Source organism: Felis catus, chromosome E2 (genome assembly GCF_018350175.1).
Source record: "Felis catus isolate Fca126 chromosome E2, F.catus_Fca126_mat1.0, whole genome shotgun sequence".
Classification (NCBI taxonomy): Eukaryota; Metazoa; Chordata; class Mammalia; order Carnivora; family Felidae; genus Felis; species Felis catus.
Genome location: NC_058382.1, coordinates 14835621 through 14852297, shown reverse-complemented (window position 1 = coordinate 14852297; position 16677 = coordinate 14835621). Strand labels below are relative to the sequence as shown.

The following is a 16677-nucleotide window of genomic DNA, read 5'->3' as shown; positions in this document are numbered from 1 at the left end:
GCCAGCCCGCTGGGGTTCAAATCTCAGTTCTGCCACGTCCTGGCTGTGTGACCTTGGGCAGGTCACTTTACCTCTCTGTGCCCCAGTTTCCTCCCAGTGAAGTGGGCTTAATAATAACAATACCTACCGCAGTGAGTGCGTTACGTGAACACACACGAGCGCATTGGGCAGTGTCTGGTCCAGATTAAGCGCTCCATAATTGCAATCATTATTGTTGTTATATCTCATTATTTTCTTCTGCTGTCGACACGGTGGTGCCTCCCAGATCTGGGTCTCGGCCCTGATCTGTCCCTCAACTGTGGCCTCGTACATCCGGTCACCGCCTGGCACCGTCCCTTTGGATGTCCTGCACTTTCCTGTCTCTCCTCCCCAAGCCCGCATCTGTCCCGCCTTCCATACTCCCCTCTCTGATAATGGTGCCACCATCTGTCCACGGCCCAGGGCCAATCAAGAGGGGATACTGAACCTGTCCTCTGCCTGTCATTCCATGACCCCGCCCTGGTCCTGTCCACTCTCGTCTGCCTCCTCGCTGTTCCCCTGACCACTCTCAGCCAGAGATCATTTCCCAGCTGAGACCTTCCCCGGGGTCTCATTTAGAATGTATTCCACCTACCTACCTACCGCTCCCTACCTAAGCTGCCCCCCAAGGCCCTACATTCCTCTGTTCCAGCTGGCCTGGGCCTCCCTGCTGTTCCCCAAACACACTAAGCTTGGTCCCACCCCAGGGCCTTTGCACTTGCTTTTCCTGCTGCCTGGACATGCTCAGCTCTTTCCCCTTCTTCGGGTCTCCACTCGAATGTCCCCTCCTCCGAGAAGCCCTCCCTAACTACCCTAGTTAAAGCAGGCTTCCTGCTCCTCTCCTCCGTCCTCACAGTCTGTTCTTTTTCGTCAAAGCACTTGATGCTGTTTGTTAATAATACCCCTGGACTTGTTGAAGTCCATACCTCCCCCGACAAGGCCTGAGGCTCCGTGAGGACAGGAATCTGTTCTTCCACATTATCTCCCCAATGCACAGGGCTGGGGGATGTAAGTAATAGTGGTACTTGATAAATATTATTACTTATTATTATGTAATCCTTAAGTATTTGTTAAAAGAATAAGAGATAGAAAGGCAATGGGAAGCCAGGGCTCCTTGTTTGCTTTGCATATATTTTTTTCTTCACACGAATAGTAGCATATAAGGTCCCCTGTGGGTCACCTCGCTTTTTTCACTTAATAAGCTTGTAGATAATTTCTTATTAGTATGTAGAGAGAGTTGCCGTATTCGTTTTGTTTTGCTTCTTACTGAGGTATAATTTACAATACAACACACCCATTTTATTTTATTCTGTTAATGTTTATTTATTTTGAGACCCAGAGAGTGTGCGCCGGGGAGGGGGAGGAGCAGAGAGAGATCGGGAGAGAGAGAATCCCAAGCAGGCTCCGGCTCGAACCCACGAACGGTGAGATCATGACCTGAGCCGAAGTCAAGAGTCGGACGCCTGACTGACTGAGCCACCCAGGCGCCCCCCGCCCCCAAACACACCCATTTTAAACACACCGCTGGGCGAGTTTTGACAAACATATTCACACACATATATAACCACCACCACTAAGACAGAACTGCCTCATCCTCCCAGAAAGCACCCCCCCCCCCCGCCTCGTGCCTCTTTAAAGGGGACCCTCCCGGGCCCAGGGAGCCACCAGCCTCCCTTCTTGGATTCTAGGTGACTGCCGCCTCTTCCGGCATTTTCCCTAAGCGGAACCGCAGAGCACATGCGCTTTTTTGCTTGGCATTTGCCACTCTGCATGACAGTGTGTGGTTTCGTGCGCACGCTTGTATGTTTCGATGCTTTATCCCTTTTCCTTACTGAGAGGAGAGAGCACGAGCACCTTGTGCTGTTCTCAGCTTGGAGCTGTTACGAAAAAGCGTGGCGTGTGGCCCTTTGTGTGGACCTGTGCTTTCGTGTCCCGTGGCTGAGTCCTCGGCGTGGTGGGACGGCTGCGTTGTAGGGTGGGAGGATATTTGTTGTTCTTGTTTCCTTCATTTTTTTTTTTTTAAAGTAATCTCTACACCCAACGTGGGGCTTGAGCTCAAGAGCCCAAGATCAAGAATCGAATGCTCTTTCGACTGAGCGAGTCAGGCTCCCCGGATATCTGGTTTCATAAGAAATTGTTGGGGCGCCTGGGTGGCTCAGACGGTTGAGCGTCCAACCCTTTTTTTTTTTTTTTTAATTTTTTAAATGTTTATTTATTTTTGAGAGAGATAGAGCGTGAGCAGGGGAGGGACAGAGAGAGAGGGAGACACAGACTCCGAAGCGGGCTCCAGGCTCTGAGCTGTCAGCACAGAGCCGGATGCGGGGCTTGAACTCAAGAGCCATGAGATCATGACCTGAGCCGAAGTCGGACGCTTAACCGACGGAGCCACCCAGGCGCCCCACGTGTCTGACTCTTGATCTCGGCTCAGGTCATGACCTCACAGTTCATGAGCTCCAGCCCCGCATTGAGCTCTAGGCCAACAGTGTAGGGCCTGCTTGGGATTCTCTCTCTGTCTCTCTGCCCCTCCCCTCCTCTCTCTCCCTCTCTCTCAAAATAAATACACTTACAAAAATTGTCGAAGTGATTTCCAAAGTGGTCCCACCATTGCTCATGGTCTTGAATGTTTCGTGACCCATGAGAGGTGCCCTTGAGGAGGGGGGCTATGTCGGTCACCCAGGCCTCAGTCTGTTTGGAAGATGGGTCCCCACACTAAGACCTTTATTCCTTGAAGGTGGAGACAGGTGGACATTTGAGGTCTAATGTTGAAAGCCGCTTGGCTTTGCAGGGCCCCGGGTTGTGGCCTGGATTCCTCAGATTTAAGTAAGAATGTTTCTCATAGGAGTGTCAGGGGGAGAGGTGCTTCTGAAATTTTGGATTCTGGGGCCCAGAGGGATTGAGTCAGGCGCCTGGGAGTGGCACCTGGGAAGACACATTCTGCATAAGCTCCCTGTGTGAGTCTGATATGCTGCAAAGTTTGAGACACAGAGTCTGGGGGGTGAGTGAGGGGGAAAGTCATTCAAGGTGGAAAGAACTTTGGGAACAAAATCCCTGATGGGAGAGCACAGGTTATGGGGGCAGGGACCAGAAATCCGGGCCTCGAATGTCAGTCCAAGAGTGCCTGAGGGCACTGGGGAGCCATGGTGGTTTTAAGTGGGGGAGTGTCTGCTTGGGTTTGGGTTCTTGTAGGACCCCTCTGACTGTATCCGTGTGTGTGTGTGTGTGTGTGTGTGTGTGTGATATAGAAGGGGGTGAGGACCCAGGAAGAAGACGATGTGAAGTGTGGTGTGGAAACCATGACAGGCCAGGGGGGCAGGCGGGGCAGGGGTGTAGACCCCACTCTACACACTCCTTGCCGCTCTTCCTTTTAGGTCTCTGGCCCCAGGCCACTCCCTGCCTTGGATTCTGACCCAGGAACAACTGTGACTCCCCTCGAAAGACACTCCCGCTCTTCTCTGCCCTTCCTCTTCCTCCTCCCCCACCCCTGCTCCTGTGCTCCCTCTCCAGCGAGGACAGGAGGGCAGGCGGCCAGATATGGGTGTGTGTTGTGTGCTTGTGGCGGCCGGGGGAGTGTCTCTGACCGTGCATGTGCCAGGAGCTCTGCGAGTTTTTGGGAAACCCCGGAGGCCTTCCTGGTGCATCTGGGTGGCAGCCCTTGAGGGCAACAGTTGGTCTGCTCCCTCCCATGGGTCCCGCTTGCCACCCCTCCCCACCCCCCCGCCCCGCCCTCGCCCAAGACCCTGGCTAATTCTCACCTTTCCCAGGACAGGTCATCTCACCTCTTGCCTCAGTTTCCCAATCTGTGAATGAAGGAACCATGGCTAGATCCCCCCTACCCGGGCTTGTTGTGAGGTTCCATGAGTTAAAGACAGACACCCAGTAAATGTGACCATCATCTCTCGCGTGCTTCTGTGCGGGCCAGTATTCCTCCCTGGGGGTGGGGGGATTTGATTCTGTGTCCCCGTCCGTGTGCCTCCGCGGAAACTCTGGTGTATCCACCTGTCGACCCGCCAGCTGTGCAACCGCGGATGAGTTACTAGACCTCTCTGCGTCTCCGGTTCCTCATCTGCAAAATGGGTGCAATGATGGACTCCATTTCCTAGGGAGGATGTGGTGATCGAGTTAATTACTCCACCTAAAGAACGCGGAACAATGCCTGGCACGCAGGCAGCCCGCAATTACACGAGCAGCTTCATTCGGGTGTGAGCTCAACTCTGAGTGTCTGGAACATGTGTCTGTCCGCGTCTTGCAAGAATCCGGGGCAGGAAGTGCCCGTGGAAGCATACGGAGTTATTTAGGGCAGCATGGGACCAGGCCTGTGAGGGTGGCCTCTCTTTCCTCATCTGTGAAATGGGAATAACAACACACCCCACACGGGGTCGGTGCGCCGGCAACACAGGCACTGGGTGCGCAGGGCCGGGCCGCAGCGCCACCCCTGTGTGCTGCTGCCTTTCCTGGGTCTCCAAAGTGCAGATAATAGGGGCGTCCACCTCCCCTGTTGCTGGAGGCCGAAACGAACCCATAAGCACTTAGAACAGCACCTAGTACACAGGAAGCACCCACTGTGAAAACTGTCGCCGGTAATCCGTGCGGAACTCTGTGCCTGTGCTTGCCTGGGCCGGTGTGGGACGGGGCCCCGGAGGATGTGGCCGCGGGCATCCGGCCCTACAGGTTCCTCCGGCACCCCACTTCCTCCGCACCCCGACCTCTTGCCCCCACCATCGCCCTACCCCTCACTCCAAAATCCCCAGGACTTCTGAGGAAAGAGGGTTTGGCAGTCCGTAACCCCTGCCCCTGTCCCGGGAAGGGGTACAGGCCCCCCCCAAACCCAGGTGGGGTTGCTGCTCCCCTCTCTGCTGCTCTCTCAGGGCTTCCCTGGGGTCCCCCATCTCGTGCCTTCACATCTGTCCCTCTGCATCTCTCTCTTTCTAAAAAAAAAAAAAGTTTATTGGGGCACCTGGGGGGCTCAGTCAGTTAAGCATCAGACTTCAGCTCAGGTCGTGATCTCGCGGTCCGTGAGTTCGAGCCCCGCATCAGGCTCTGTGCTGACAACTCAGAGCCTGAAGCCTGCTTCAGATTCTGTGTCTTCCTCTCTCTCTGCACCCCCCCCCCCATTTTCTCTCTCTCTCTCTCTGTCCCTCTCTCTCTGTCTCTCTCTAAAGTTTATTTATTTTGAGAGAGAGAGAGAGAGAGAGAGAGAGAGAGTGCGTGCAGGGAGAATCCCAAGCAGACTCCGCACCATCAGCACAGAGCCCTAAGCGGGGCTCGAACTCACAAACTGTGAGATCATGACCTGAGCTGAAATCAAGGCGCTTACCTGACTCAGCCACCCGGAGGCCCCTGTCAGGGTCCCAAGGGTGTGGCCCAGGTGAGGGGGGAGGAGGAAGCAGCAGAGGTAGGACCTCCCCCCAACCTCCTACCCTCTGGATGCGAACGGGGTGGGGGCAGGAGGGGGTCTTCCTCAATTGACCTCTGAACCCTGCCATGCCAGGTCTTGATGAGGGCGGGGAGCCCTGGTATTAGCTCTTTTGTCACACGCTTCTCCCAGGGCCAATGCCTGGGCCCTCGGCCGGCCCCGGGGAAACTGAGGCAGGAGGCTTGGGAAACTGTAGCGGGGCTGGGGGCCCGGACTCCTGGGTCCCGGCGGAGGAGAGGACCCGGACTCTTGGGTCTGAAGGGGCAGGGGACTAGGGCCCCCGGACTCCTAAGTCTGAGGGCGGAGGGCCTGGGACCGAGGGCCTTCCCCCAACACACCCGTCTCTTAAATGCCCGCCGAGCGCCCCGCCCCTCCCGCCCCCAGTTAACCCCGAGCCCCGCGGCCGAGCCCGGCACAGTCGCCCAGAGCCCACAGACCGAGCAGGTGCGCGACCCACACGCGCTCGGCAGCGGGATGGACACCGACCAGCCCGAGAGCCCCCGGGAGCCGCCGTCCCCGCCCCCGCCGCCGTCGCCGCCGTCGCCGCCGTCGCCGCCGTCCCCCGCGCCCCCCGAGTCCCCCGGGTCCCCCCGGCCCGAGCAGCCGTCGGAGGCCTACGCCCGGCAGCTGCTGCTGGAGGAGTGGGGGCCGCCCGGCGGGAGCCTGGAGCTGCCCCCCCGCCTCACCTGGAAGCTGCTGTTCCTGCGGCGGCCGCTCTACCGCAACCTGCTGCGCTCGCCCAACCCCGAAGGTGCGGGACCCGCAGGGCACCCGGCCCCGAGGCCCCGCCTCTTCCGCCGCGCGCGGCCCCCTCGCGGCCCTCCGTCTCCCCTTCTCCGCCCTTCTCGCTTTCTCTGCATCCCTCCCCGGCTCTCCCGTCATTGTGCCCCCCTCCGTCTCCTGGCGCCTCTCTCCGTCCCCCCTTGCACGGCCCTCTGTCTCCGTCTGTACCATTTGCCCCTGCTATGTCCCCTTGTGTCTCTTTGTCTTACCCCGCATCTCTACCTCTCTCTCCCTGCCTCCCTCCGCCTGTATTTCTGTCTCTTTCTCTACGTGCCTCCCTCTCTCGGTCCCTCTGTCTGTCACGCCAGGACGCCCTCCTCCTTCCACCCTCCCTCTTCACCGCACCGTCGCTTTTCCCCCCCGGACATTCTCAGGGCACTGGCAAGGCTCTGACTCACACGTCGCTGCCAGGCAGGTCCGGTCTGGCACAGATTCCTGCCCTTCCAGCGGAGTCCTGGGGGGGGGGGGCGGGGAGGGAGTCCGGGGGAGGCGGGTAGGGGTGGGACGGGGTGGGGGGGGGCCGCTGGAGGCAATTTCAGCCTGCCTGAGGCTCCACTCACCTTGTGCATTTCAGGCATCAACATTTATGAGCCGGCACCCCCTACTGGTCCCACCCAGCAGCCCCTGGAGACTCTGGGTGAGTGCTGGTGGCGGCGCCCGAGGGGAGGGGACAGTCCTGGAGAATGTGCTTGTTCTAACGCTTTGCTCCTCCACCTGCCAGGCAACTTCCACGGCTGGTACATTAGGACCGAGAAGCTCCAGCAGAACCTCAGGTGAGCGGCCGGGATGCGTGTGGCTTGCGTTTGGTTCCCTGCCCCAGGGTCTGGCTGCGGGCCCTAGAGACACTGACTTTGCCCCTCTGGGCCTCAGTCTCCTGCTCGGTGCACAGGCTTTGGCATAAAAGAATGCTCGCAAAACACAAGGGAGGGTCTGGCTGGCTAGGTCCCTCCCGCATGTAGTAGATGTTCAATAAATAACAGGTCTTAGTGTTGTTTTCTCCACTTTTTTCCCCCCGGGAGAGGGAGTCACCAGGCCACTATTGATTCTCCATCAAACCGAGCCTCATTTCTGCACATTAGGGGAGACGGTGTAACTCAGGGGCTCAGTCACACGCGCCTGGGTTGGGATCCCTAAGGCCAGTGACTTCCCGTCTTGAGCCTCTGTTTCTCATCTGCATCATGGGGTTCCGAAGGAGTGGCCCTCAGAGGGGAATAGAGGAACCCTCAAGGTGCTGACTGAGTGCTCGGCGCCCCTATGTGGGTGCCCTTGATGTCTCTGCGAGGGCGCTAGGACCCCAGCACGTCCCAGGCCTCACTGCCCGCCCCCCCCCCCCCCCCACTGCCCTGTCCCACAGCTGGACCGTGAAGCAGCAGTGTGTGGATCTTATGGCCGAGGGCCTCTGGGAGGAGCTCCTCGACGATGAGCAGCCAGACATCACGGTCATGGACTGGTACGTGCCCCGGCCCGGCCAGCCTGTCCCCGCCAGCTCACGGGATGGGCTCCCGGATGTGGAAACCTCACCTTTCCTCCCCTTTGGTCTGAGCTCATCACCAAGACCGGCTGGCCCGCTGCAGGACCCAGCCCCGCCCACTGCACTAGCCCCTTCGCCCTGAGACTCCCAGCTTTTGAGATGGGCCAGGCCGGGGGCCGGTCCTTCTTTCTGAGATGCTCGGCACCCCCTGTTCTCGAGATAAAGCCCTTCTTATCCTTTGGGGTTCCGTCGCGCGTGGTTACACAAGAATCCTTTCCTGACTACCCTCGAGCTGGGGCAGACGCGTTATGCATTATGTGCCCCCAGACCTCCCCCCTCCCAGCCCCCACCATTCTTGGTTTCACTGGTGACAGGGCTGCCTCCGCCATCAGACTGTGACTCCCGCAAGGGCGGGGTGTGGGGCCATCTTGCTGTGTGGCCAGCACTGCCCGGCCCCGGGTGCACAGAGCGGGTGCCAGTGAGCGTGTGCTGAATGGCCATCAGGGCCAGGGGCTGGGGCCGGGACGTCGGGGCCGCAGTGGCAGCTGAAGGCCTGGACCCCACCCCCAGGTACGAGGACAGCCGGCTGGACACGTGTGTCTATGAGCTGCACGTCTGGCTGCTGGCAGCCGACCGCCGCACGGTCATCGCGCAGCACCATGTGGCCCCCCGGGTCTCCGGGAGAGGCCGCCCCGGCTGCTGGATCCAGGTGAGGCTCTGTCCGCGGCTACCATCCCCAGACACGTGTTCCTGTCACCTCAGAGAGGGCAGAGGGCAGGGTAGGGTAGGGATCGCAGGTCCCTAACGAGGACTTCTCCCCTAACCCTGGGTGCTGCCACAGGTGTCCCACGTGTTCCGCCAGTATGGCCCTGGCGTGCGCTTCGTCCACTTCCTGCACAAGACCAAGAACCGGATGGAGCCCGGGGGGCTGCGGCGGACGAGGGTGACGGACTCCTCCGTGTCCGTGCAGTTCAGGGAGTGACTGGCAGACTCCGGGCCTGTTCTGACCCCCGGTGTCACTTGTCCACAGCCTTGACACTTTACCCGATCCCTTGGCACCTCCCCGACCCTTCGGCTCTGTGGCCTTCTCTTCGCACCTCCCTGGTGCTCACCACCACCTGTTCCCTTAATCGCTTCATGACCCCTCAGCCTCTCCTTGATCGCTGACCACCTCCTGGGCCCCTTATTCCTGCCTGGCCCTCGGCTCCCCGCTTGGCATCTTCCCACACCCTTGGACGTCTGACTCGTTGGCATTGCTTCCGCACTCTCTGAGCTCCGTGAGGGCAGCGGCCACTTCCTCCTGAGTTAGTGCTCGACAGACAGTAGGGGCTTCGTGCATCCTTGTGGATCGACGAATAAATGCGTGTGCGCGGGGATGCGGAGTCTTTTCCCTGGCGTTTGCTTCTTCACAATGTCACTGAGTTCACACCGTGATTTTCCAGCACCCCACAACCCCTGTGCCCTTTGCACCTCCCTTGACCGCTGATCTCTCCACATGTCCCCAGTTTACAGCCTCTTGGAGCCGCCACCTGCCTCTTCTCTGGCATCTCTTAGTCTCAGACTGTTCCCCTTGTCCCCGCACGCCCAAGTTCTCAACCCCTAGAGCCGTCCCCATAGCTTTTCCCACAAGACCCTCACTTCTCCGCCTCAGTCCTCCAGAGCCCCCGAACCCAGCAAAGTATGGTATCCATCCGGGGCCATCGTGCTGGGGACAGTGGCGGGACAGACTGCAAATCTGAATGAAAATTTTTTCCATGTGTTGGGGAAAAAGAGATTGAAAGTCTTTAACAATCCCTAAGCCCGGGGCTCTGGCCAGATCACGCAGGAGACCCCGGTCTTAGCCTGGGCAGGGTCCTTGGAGGCCTCCTGCTGTTCCATGCGTGAATCCTGAGGGAATCTGGAGGTCCCTGGCAGGCCAGAACAGCTGGGGGTGGGGTGGGGTGGGGGGGACATTCAGGGGAGGGCTATCTACCAAAAAGTGTGGGAAGCATTTGAACGTTTAACAGTCAGCCAACGGTACATGTCACACGCGTGTCCTGTGGATGTGTGCCTTTGTGCACACCTAAATCCATGGCAGAATCTATGAGTATGTCCCCACCTACAGCATTGTCCCAAGTATAGGCTGATGCAGGCCTCACCACCCTGCTCTCTCCCCCGACCCCCCCCCCCCGCCCCGACCGCCCTTTCCAGTGTGGACTTGGGCCCCAAGCACGAGTAGATGGCAGACAGGGTAACTTCACAAGCACACTCTATATTGCAGGGAAGACAGGGTGGGGAGGGGGCAGGAAGAAAGTTCTCTCCTCCTGGGACTTGGGGCCTTCAGCATACCCCAGGTGAGGGGCCTCTGCACTCTGTGGGGGTTGGACACGAGGTACCTCTAAGGCATCAGTAACACCTGCAACAGAGTCAAAAATTGTCACCAGCAGCGGGGGATGCCAGGGGCTTAGAGATCCAGGGTGTGGGGGCTTCCGAAAGCCTGAAGTGGGGTGGGGGGCTGGGGCTGGGCTCTGAGTTCAGGACCTAGGTGTCCTGGGAGCTCTTGGCGCTCTTGTAGGGGGAGGGACCCAACAGGTGGAGAGAGCTCTGACTCAGTGTAGGGCCCCAGGGTCTGTGAGCTTGCATGCGAGAGTGCAGAGTGGGCTCTGGGGCCTCCAAAGTTGGGTCTGGAGGACTCCAGAACCCTAGCAGGGCCTCCTGGGACTGGTTTCCAGGGCGGAAGCCCATCTAGAGGGTCTAGGTGGATGGGGGGAGCATGAGGGTAGCTGGGGGCTTCCTGGAACTGGGTTTGGGGTCTTGCAGTGGGTCAGTTTAGAGTCTGGGAGTCCCAGAGTTGGGTCTGGGAGCTCCAGGACCCGATGATCTGGGGGTGGGACGACTGGCTTCGGTTCTGGGGGCTCCAGGGTGAGAGGACTGGTGGCTCCCCGTCCCCAAGCCAGGCCTAGGACTGCCAGGCTCTGGACGGATCCGCAGGTGGAGGATTCAGGAAGGTGGGAGGCGGGCTGGAGGGTGGGGTCAGCTTCTGAGTCCGGGAATCCCAGAGCGGGGTCCGAAGGGCATGGCCTTGCTGGGGGGAGGGTGCGGGGAGGGGAAGGGGGCCCTCCGGGATTGGTTCTAGGGAGTCCCCACGTGGGTCGGGGGCGCCGGGGTGGGGGGGGCGGGGGGGCGGGGGGGGCGGTTCGCGCTTTGGACGCGGAGGCGGGGCCGGGGCGCGGGCGGGCACCTGCAATAGAGCGACGAGATGGTGTTGGACCAGTCTCCGAAGATGCCCTTGCGGAACTCTTCCAGGCGCGGGTAGGCGCCGGTCGAGAACTTGTGCGTCTTGCCGGCCTTGCCGCGCAGGGACCACACGGTGATCTCGCAGCGCGGGGCCACCACGAGCGAGGAGGCGGCGTTGTTCCAGTCGGCGGGCAGGAAGGGCAGGTCGGTGCCCGGCTCCACCGACAGCTCGGCGCCCCCGCAGCAGTTCTCGTAGTAGGGGTCGCTCTTGTCGTAGAGCTTGGCGCACGTGCGCGTCCCGTCCGGCCTCTTGAGGTCGGCGGGCAGCGGGCAGGCGGCTCGGATGCCGGGGACGGCCACCAGGGCCAGGGCCAGCAGCAGGGCGCACAGCGGGGACATGGCGACACTTCGGGCCGCGTCCCCTCGAGCTTTTATGCGCCTGACCCGTGGGAAGGGAGAAGCTGCGAGATAAGGATGCCCTCCCTCGCCTCCCCCGCGGGGAGGCCTTCCTAACCGAGGCCGGAAACCCACAGCCGCTGAACACGAGATGGGCAGATTTGTATACAGCCTAGTAACTTTCACGTGGCAAGCTTACTTTTAAAAAGTCGATTAACAGGACTTGAGGACGAGTCTCTTGTAACGGGAGGGCAGCATAGCCTTATAGGTATAGGTAGGAAGAGCTCTAGAAAACCGACGGGGATTGGAAACCAACCCCCCCTCCGCCCACTTCCAAATAAAGAGAGATCAACGGAGGGCGGGGTGGGGGTGGGGGTGGGGGGCTGGGTTTCCAGTCTGGGCAAGTCCCCTTATCAGGACACCGGACCTTGGGAAAGGAAAAGCTGGAGGTAAGGAGAGAGAGGCCCTGGAGGGAAGGGAGAGGAGGGGAGGAGAGGAGGAGAAAGATCCCACTCCCCCCAGAACAGGAGAGATTCCCAACCAAGGTTCCCAACCAAGGTTAGACATATCAGGACAACACTTGGTTTTTACCACCTCAAGGCAACGTATAAAAAGGTTTGGGGGTGGGGGTGGGGGGTGGGAGATCGCAACTCGTGGGCCAGTGTATCAATGATAGCTATCATATATAAAGAGTGCTTACAAATGGACAAGAAGATATCAAACAACCCCCCCCCCCCCAAGAAAGGCAAGCCTTGGAGAGGGAGAGGGGAGGAACAGGAGGCTGCCACAACCTCCTCCCCATTTCCCAGGAGCCAGAAGATTTGCTTAAGAAGACTGGAAATCTTGAATTTATAAGATCAACAGAGGACCTAGTGAGCTGTATAACATGTACACCTTTTGTATAGCAACAAACACAGCCTAAACGAAAACCTTTTAACCTGGGAAAAAGTAGGCAATTCTTGTAACATACAGTAAGCGGTGACCAATCAGCAAGCAGAAATGACACAAGCCGAAGGGAAACTTAAGGAGCAGCAAAGGAAGGGTGGGTAGGCTGGGACCTCACAGGGGGACAGGGAGCTGGGCATCTGGGAGCCTGGCCAAGACCCTTCAGAGACTTGGGAGTTCCTGGCTGCCTGCCAGGCGAGCACAGAGTGAAGAGTGGATGAACCCATCAACAATCAGTGTTTCAAGTCTGTGGCTCTGTGGGTAAGGCCAAGTCTGGCCTTGGTTTCCTCATCTGTAAAATGGGTGATATTCCGGGGCACCTGGACGGCCGATTGAGTGTCTGACTCTTGATTTCGGCTCAGGTCACGATCGATCTCACAGTTGGTGAGATTGAGCCCCCTGTCGGGCTCTGTGCTGACAGTGTGGAGCCTGCTTGGATTCTCTCTCTCTCTCTCTCTCTCTCTCTCTCCCTCTCTCTCCCTCTTTCTCTCAAAATAAATAAACGTGAAAAAAATTTTTAATGGATGATTGTTACGAAGATTACAAAGGGTGACAGAAAGTACAGAGGGAGGGGGTAAGTGAATGGCCTACGGAGCCAGGCTGCCTGGGGCCAAATCCCAGCTCCTCTTACGATGATATCCACCTCAGGATGCTGGCATAAGGGGTCAGTGAGTTAGCCCCCGTGACAGCACTAACGGTAGGGCCCTGGCCAAGTGTCCTGTGGGCATTTGCCATCACTGTTACTACGTCAGCCCTGAGCACGGTGCCTGGCACACAGTAAGAGCTCAATAAACACAAAGCAGCACAAGGCGACATCAACGACAGTCTGCTCTTCTCCCTGACCAGCTCGCCCTGCCCCGACCCCCGGGGCCCCCAGATGCTGTCTCTCCGCTTTGGCCAGGGTCATGCAGGGGTGAGGAGCCAAAGGCTAGAAACACTTGGAAGTAGGTTCAACGTTTTGACTCTTGTCACTCTGTTGAGTGGCCTTGGGCAAGTGAACTCACCTCTCTGAGCTTTGGTTTCCTCCTACCTTCAATGGGATGATAGAAAAGGACAATAGAAATTTACTATGGGGCGCCCGGGTGGCTCAGTTGGTTGAGAGTTCAGCTCAGGTCATGATCTCATGATTCGTGGGTTCGAGCCCCGCGTCGGGCTCGGTGCTGACAGCTCAGAGCCTGGAGCCTGCTTCGGATTCTGTGTCTCCCCGTCTCTCTCTGCCCCTCCCCCACTCGTGTGCTCGCACCCTCTCTCTCTCTCTTTCACTTTCTCTCACTCTCTCAAAAATAAACGTTAAAAAAATGTTTATTTATTTTTGAGAGACAGAGCATGAGCGGGAGAGGGGCAGAGAAAGGGAGACACAGAATGGGAAGCAGGCTCCAGGCTCTGAGCTGTCAGCACAGAGCGGACGTGGGGCTCGAACCCACGAACCGTGAGATCATGACCTGAGCCGAAGTCAGACATTTAACCGGCTGAGCCACCCAGGCACCCCTAAACATTTAAAAAAAGAAAATAACTATATAAAGAAATCTATAACTGACATAATTAAATCTTATTCATAAACATTAGGAACAATCCACACAATTTTTATTTATACATATAAATACTTAATCTGTAATACTGAACAAAAACATTATCAATATAAATATATAAAGCACAAAGTACAGTGCCCAGCACAGGGCACAAGCTCCAGAGACGGGAGCAGTTGTGACTGTCTTATAATGATGATTTTGAGACCCTGGATCCTGGCCTGGCCCTGCCCCAAATCAGAACCTGGATCCTTCTCCCTCCTTTCCTCCTGTGAGCCCATGAAATCTAATCTCCAGCCGCTAACTTCCCAGCCGGCCTCCTTGACCTCAGGGACACAGAGCCCCCACCCTCCCAGCTCTGCATGGGTCCTTGGAACAGGGATGGAGACAGGAAAGCATAGTGCTATTGGAGAGGGCCACGAACATCAGACACTGTAGCGACACGGGACAGCAAGGATACCCTGACGGGGAGACAGACCCAGCGACAGGACCCCTGGCTGTGGACCATAGTGTACAGCCAGCATCAGAGAGAACCCACGGAGACCCAGCGCGAGGGCACGGCATCCCCAATCCGGGGTCACATACGCGGGCAGGGGAGGGGAGGGGAGGGACATGCTGTGACACAGTCGACCACCTGATGGTCACTGAGACTCACTGGTGAGTTCTAGAGAACAGCACGCACTCAGCGCAGACACATGCTTGGACACAGTCGGGGAGAAACTCTGTCCCCGCCCCCGGACAGAAGCACACCCACCGTCAACAACAAGCCCCCAGCCCTCAACCACTCCCGCTCTACAGCCCATGAAATCTCCAAAGCACAAAAGTCCATGCACATTTCTGATGTCCCAGAGTGAGCACCCACAGTCATCTTCACCCAGAAACAATTTCCTTACTGTTTATTAACACAAACTGGGCAAATAGTAGAAAAGTAAACATCTCCTTTTTTCCTTTTTTTTTTTTCAAAAAAAAAAAAAAAAAAAAAAAAGGAAGAATGCCCTGCCCTTGAGGAACCCATGAGCCCTTGAGAAAGTAGATCAATAATTTGAACACAATGTGAAGAGAGTTAAAACGGGGCATTGCAAAGGACTCTGGGAATACAGTGCAAAGAATAGTCAGTTTCCCCCTTAATGTCCACTGGTATATTTTGATTTGTATCATCAGGAAAAAATCTTTTCAGAGCTCACAACCTGAATGCCACATTTGTCACAAGACCCTAAAAAAGGAGATTGGTGTGCATGTGAAATTGCCACTAGTAGAAAAAGGAAGTATTTGTCTCAATCAAGGTGGTGCCTGAACACAGACAATATTATAGGTGGCACACCCTTGAAATGAAAATGCTGTCTGTTGCATAAGTACAGGAAAATATTCAGATCGGTACTCAAGTTCACACTGGATCAGGGGAACTCACTACGCTTCTGCAATGATATGTCACTGGTAGGATTATTTCTGTATAATCCTTAAGGGCTAATATGCCCCCCCCCCCCAAGCAGCCATAATCCTATGGTTTGGAAATAGGGATTCTCAGAAGTGTGGTCCCCGGATCAATGGCATCAGCATCCCCCGGGGACTTGTTAGAAGTCAGTGCAAATTCTCAGCCTCACCCAAGTTGGATGAATCAGAAACTCTAGGGGTGGAGCCCCACAATCTGAGTGTTAAATGCCCTCCTGGTAATTTGATGCCTCCTGGAGTTTGAAAAACGCTGGGTAGGGTTTTGGTCTAAGTCTCCGCAGGTCACTGACTTTATTACATCTAGAATTTTCTGTATTGACACCTCAAGTTTTTCAGCTTCTATAAGACGTATTTCACAGAATTTTCCTGATTAAAAAAAAACACGTTAGCCATAGAAAAAGGGACAGGTCTTGGGGGTCCCAGGGGGGAGCCTCATAAGGCCGTGCCTGGAACCGAATGCCTCACATGAACTTCATGAACTTGAATCTTCTCCAACACAGACAAAAGGTCAGTCATCATCCAACTTCAGGACGTGGCTGAAGACCGTATTCTCAGATACACCGGCCCCAGGTGAGGCTCCTTGTTCCCAAGCCTCCCTTGGATCTCATGGCCCCCTTGCGGTCTAGGTCAAGGCTACTCAACCTTCACTGCGCCGCAAATCGCTTGGGGAGGGAGGGGGGAGGGTCTTAAGAAACCGATCCAACAGGTCTGGGTGAAGGATCTAGGCTCTGCATTTCCCGCGAGCTCCCGGGTGCCGCCAGGCTGCTGGGGGCCACTGAAGAAGCGTCTCTCCCCAGCCGAGACAGGTGTAGCGAGAATGCAGCTCCAAATATGGAACCTGTCATCAGGAGGTCGTGGCAGGATTTGGGAGGTGGGCAAGGCCAAGTGGACGCCCGGGCAGCGGTTAGATAGAAAGAGAAACTCCAATGAAATTTCAGGAGGAAGGCTGTGGAGGAAGCGAAGTCCGAGACTCCTCGGGGCTGGAACAGCTTTGGCTCAAGAGTCTCTGCAGCCGTGGGTGCGGGTGCGGGTGCAGGTGCGGGTGCGGGTGCGGTGCGGGTGCGGGTGAAACCCTGGGCGGAGCCCGAAGCGGGGCGGGGCTTCGGCGGCTGCGGGACGGGTTAGGGGAGGCTGGGAGCCCTCGCGAGGTGGCGCCAGAGCACGGAGATTCACCAGGCAGCCTGGGCGTGCCGGCGTCCAGGTTCAAATCCCGACTCTGCCCTTCACGAGCTCCGTGCACTTGGGCACGTCGAACAACCTCTGTAGACTTCAGCTTCTTCGTGTGTGAAGTGGGGCTAAGACACAAAAGTTAGTTGTAGCTTCTTAGCTTTGAGGCTTGCATGGGACGTTTCCTTTTTATTGCTTATATTCGTCGTTGGTATATTTTTTTGAGAGGGGGAGGGGCAGAGAGAGAGAATCTTTGTTTTTTGTTTTTTTGTTTTTTTGTTTTTTTTTTTTCA

At 57.1% G+C, this 16677-nt stretch overlaps 2 protein-coding genes across 2 annotated transcripts; one reads left to right on the top strand and one right to left on the bottom strand.

Moving 5' to 3' along the window:
• Nucleotides 1-5497: 5497 nt before the first annotated feature.
• On the top strand, nt 5498-9067 carry NCCRP1 (NCCRP1, F-box associated domain containing). Its single transcript, XM_019819571.3, has 6 exons — nt 5498-6182; nt 6789-6851; nt 6936-6987; nt 7569-7664; nt 8256-8394; nt 8527-9067. The coding sequence occupies exons 1-6, from the start codon at nt 5513-5515 to the stop codon at nt 8665-8667; spliced, it is 1161 nt and encodes a 386-aa protein (XP_019675130.3). The 5' UTR covers nt 5498-5512; the 3' UTR covers nt 8668-9067.
• Nucleotides 9068-9916: 849 nt separating this feature from the next.
• SYCN (syncollin) lies at nt 9917-11325 on the bottom strand. The gene is made up of 2 exons (XM_003997817.5): nt 10906-11325; nt 9917-10080 (listed from the first exon to the last, which is right to left on the bottom strand). Exons 1-2 carry the CDS (start codon nt 11298-11300, stop codon nt 10071-10073), a joined length of 405 nt encoding a protein of 134 aa, XP_003997866.3. The 5' UTR covers nt 11301-11325; the 3' UTR covers nt 9917-10070.
• Between the last annotated feature and the right edge of the window lie 5352 nt (nt 11326-16677).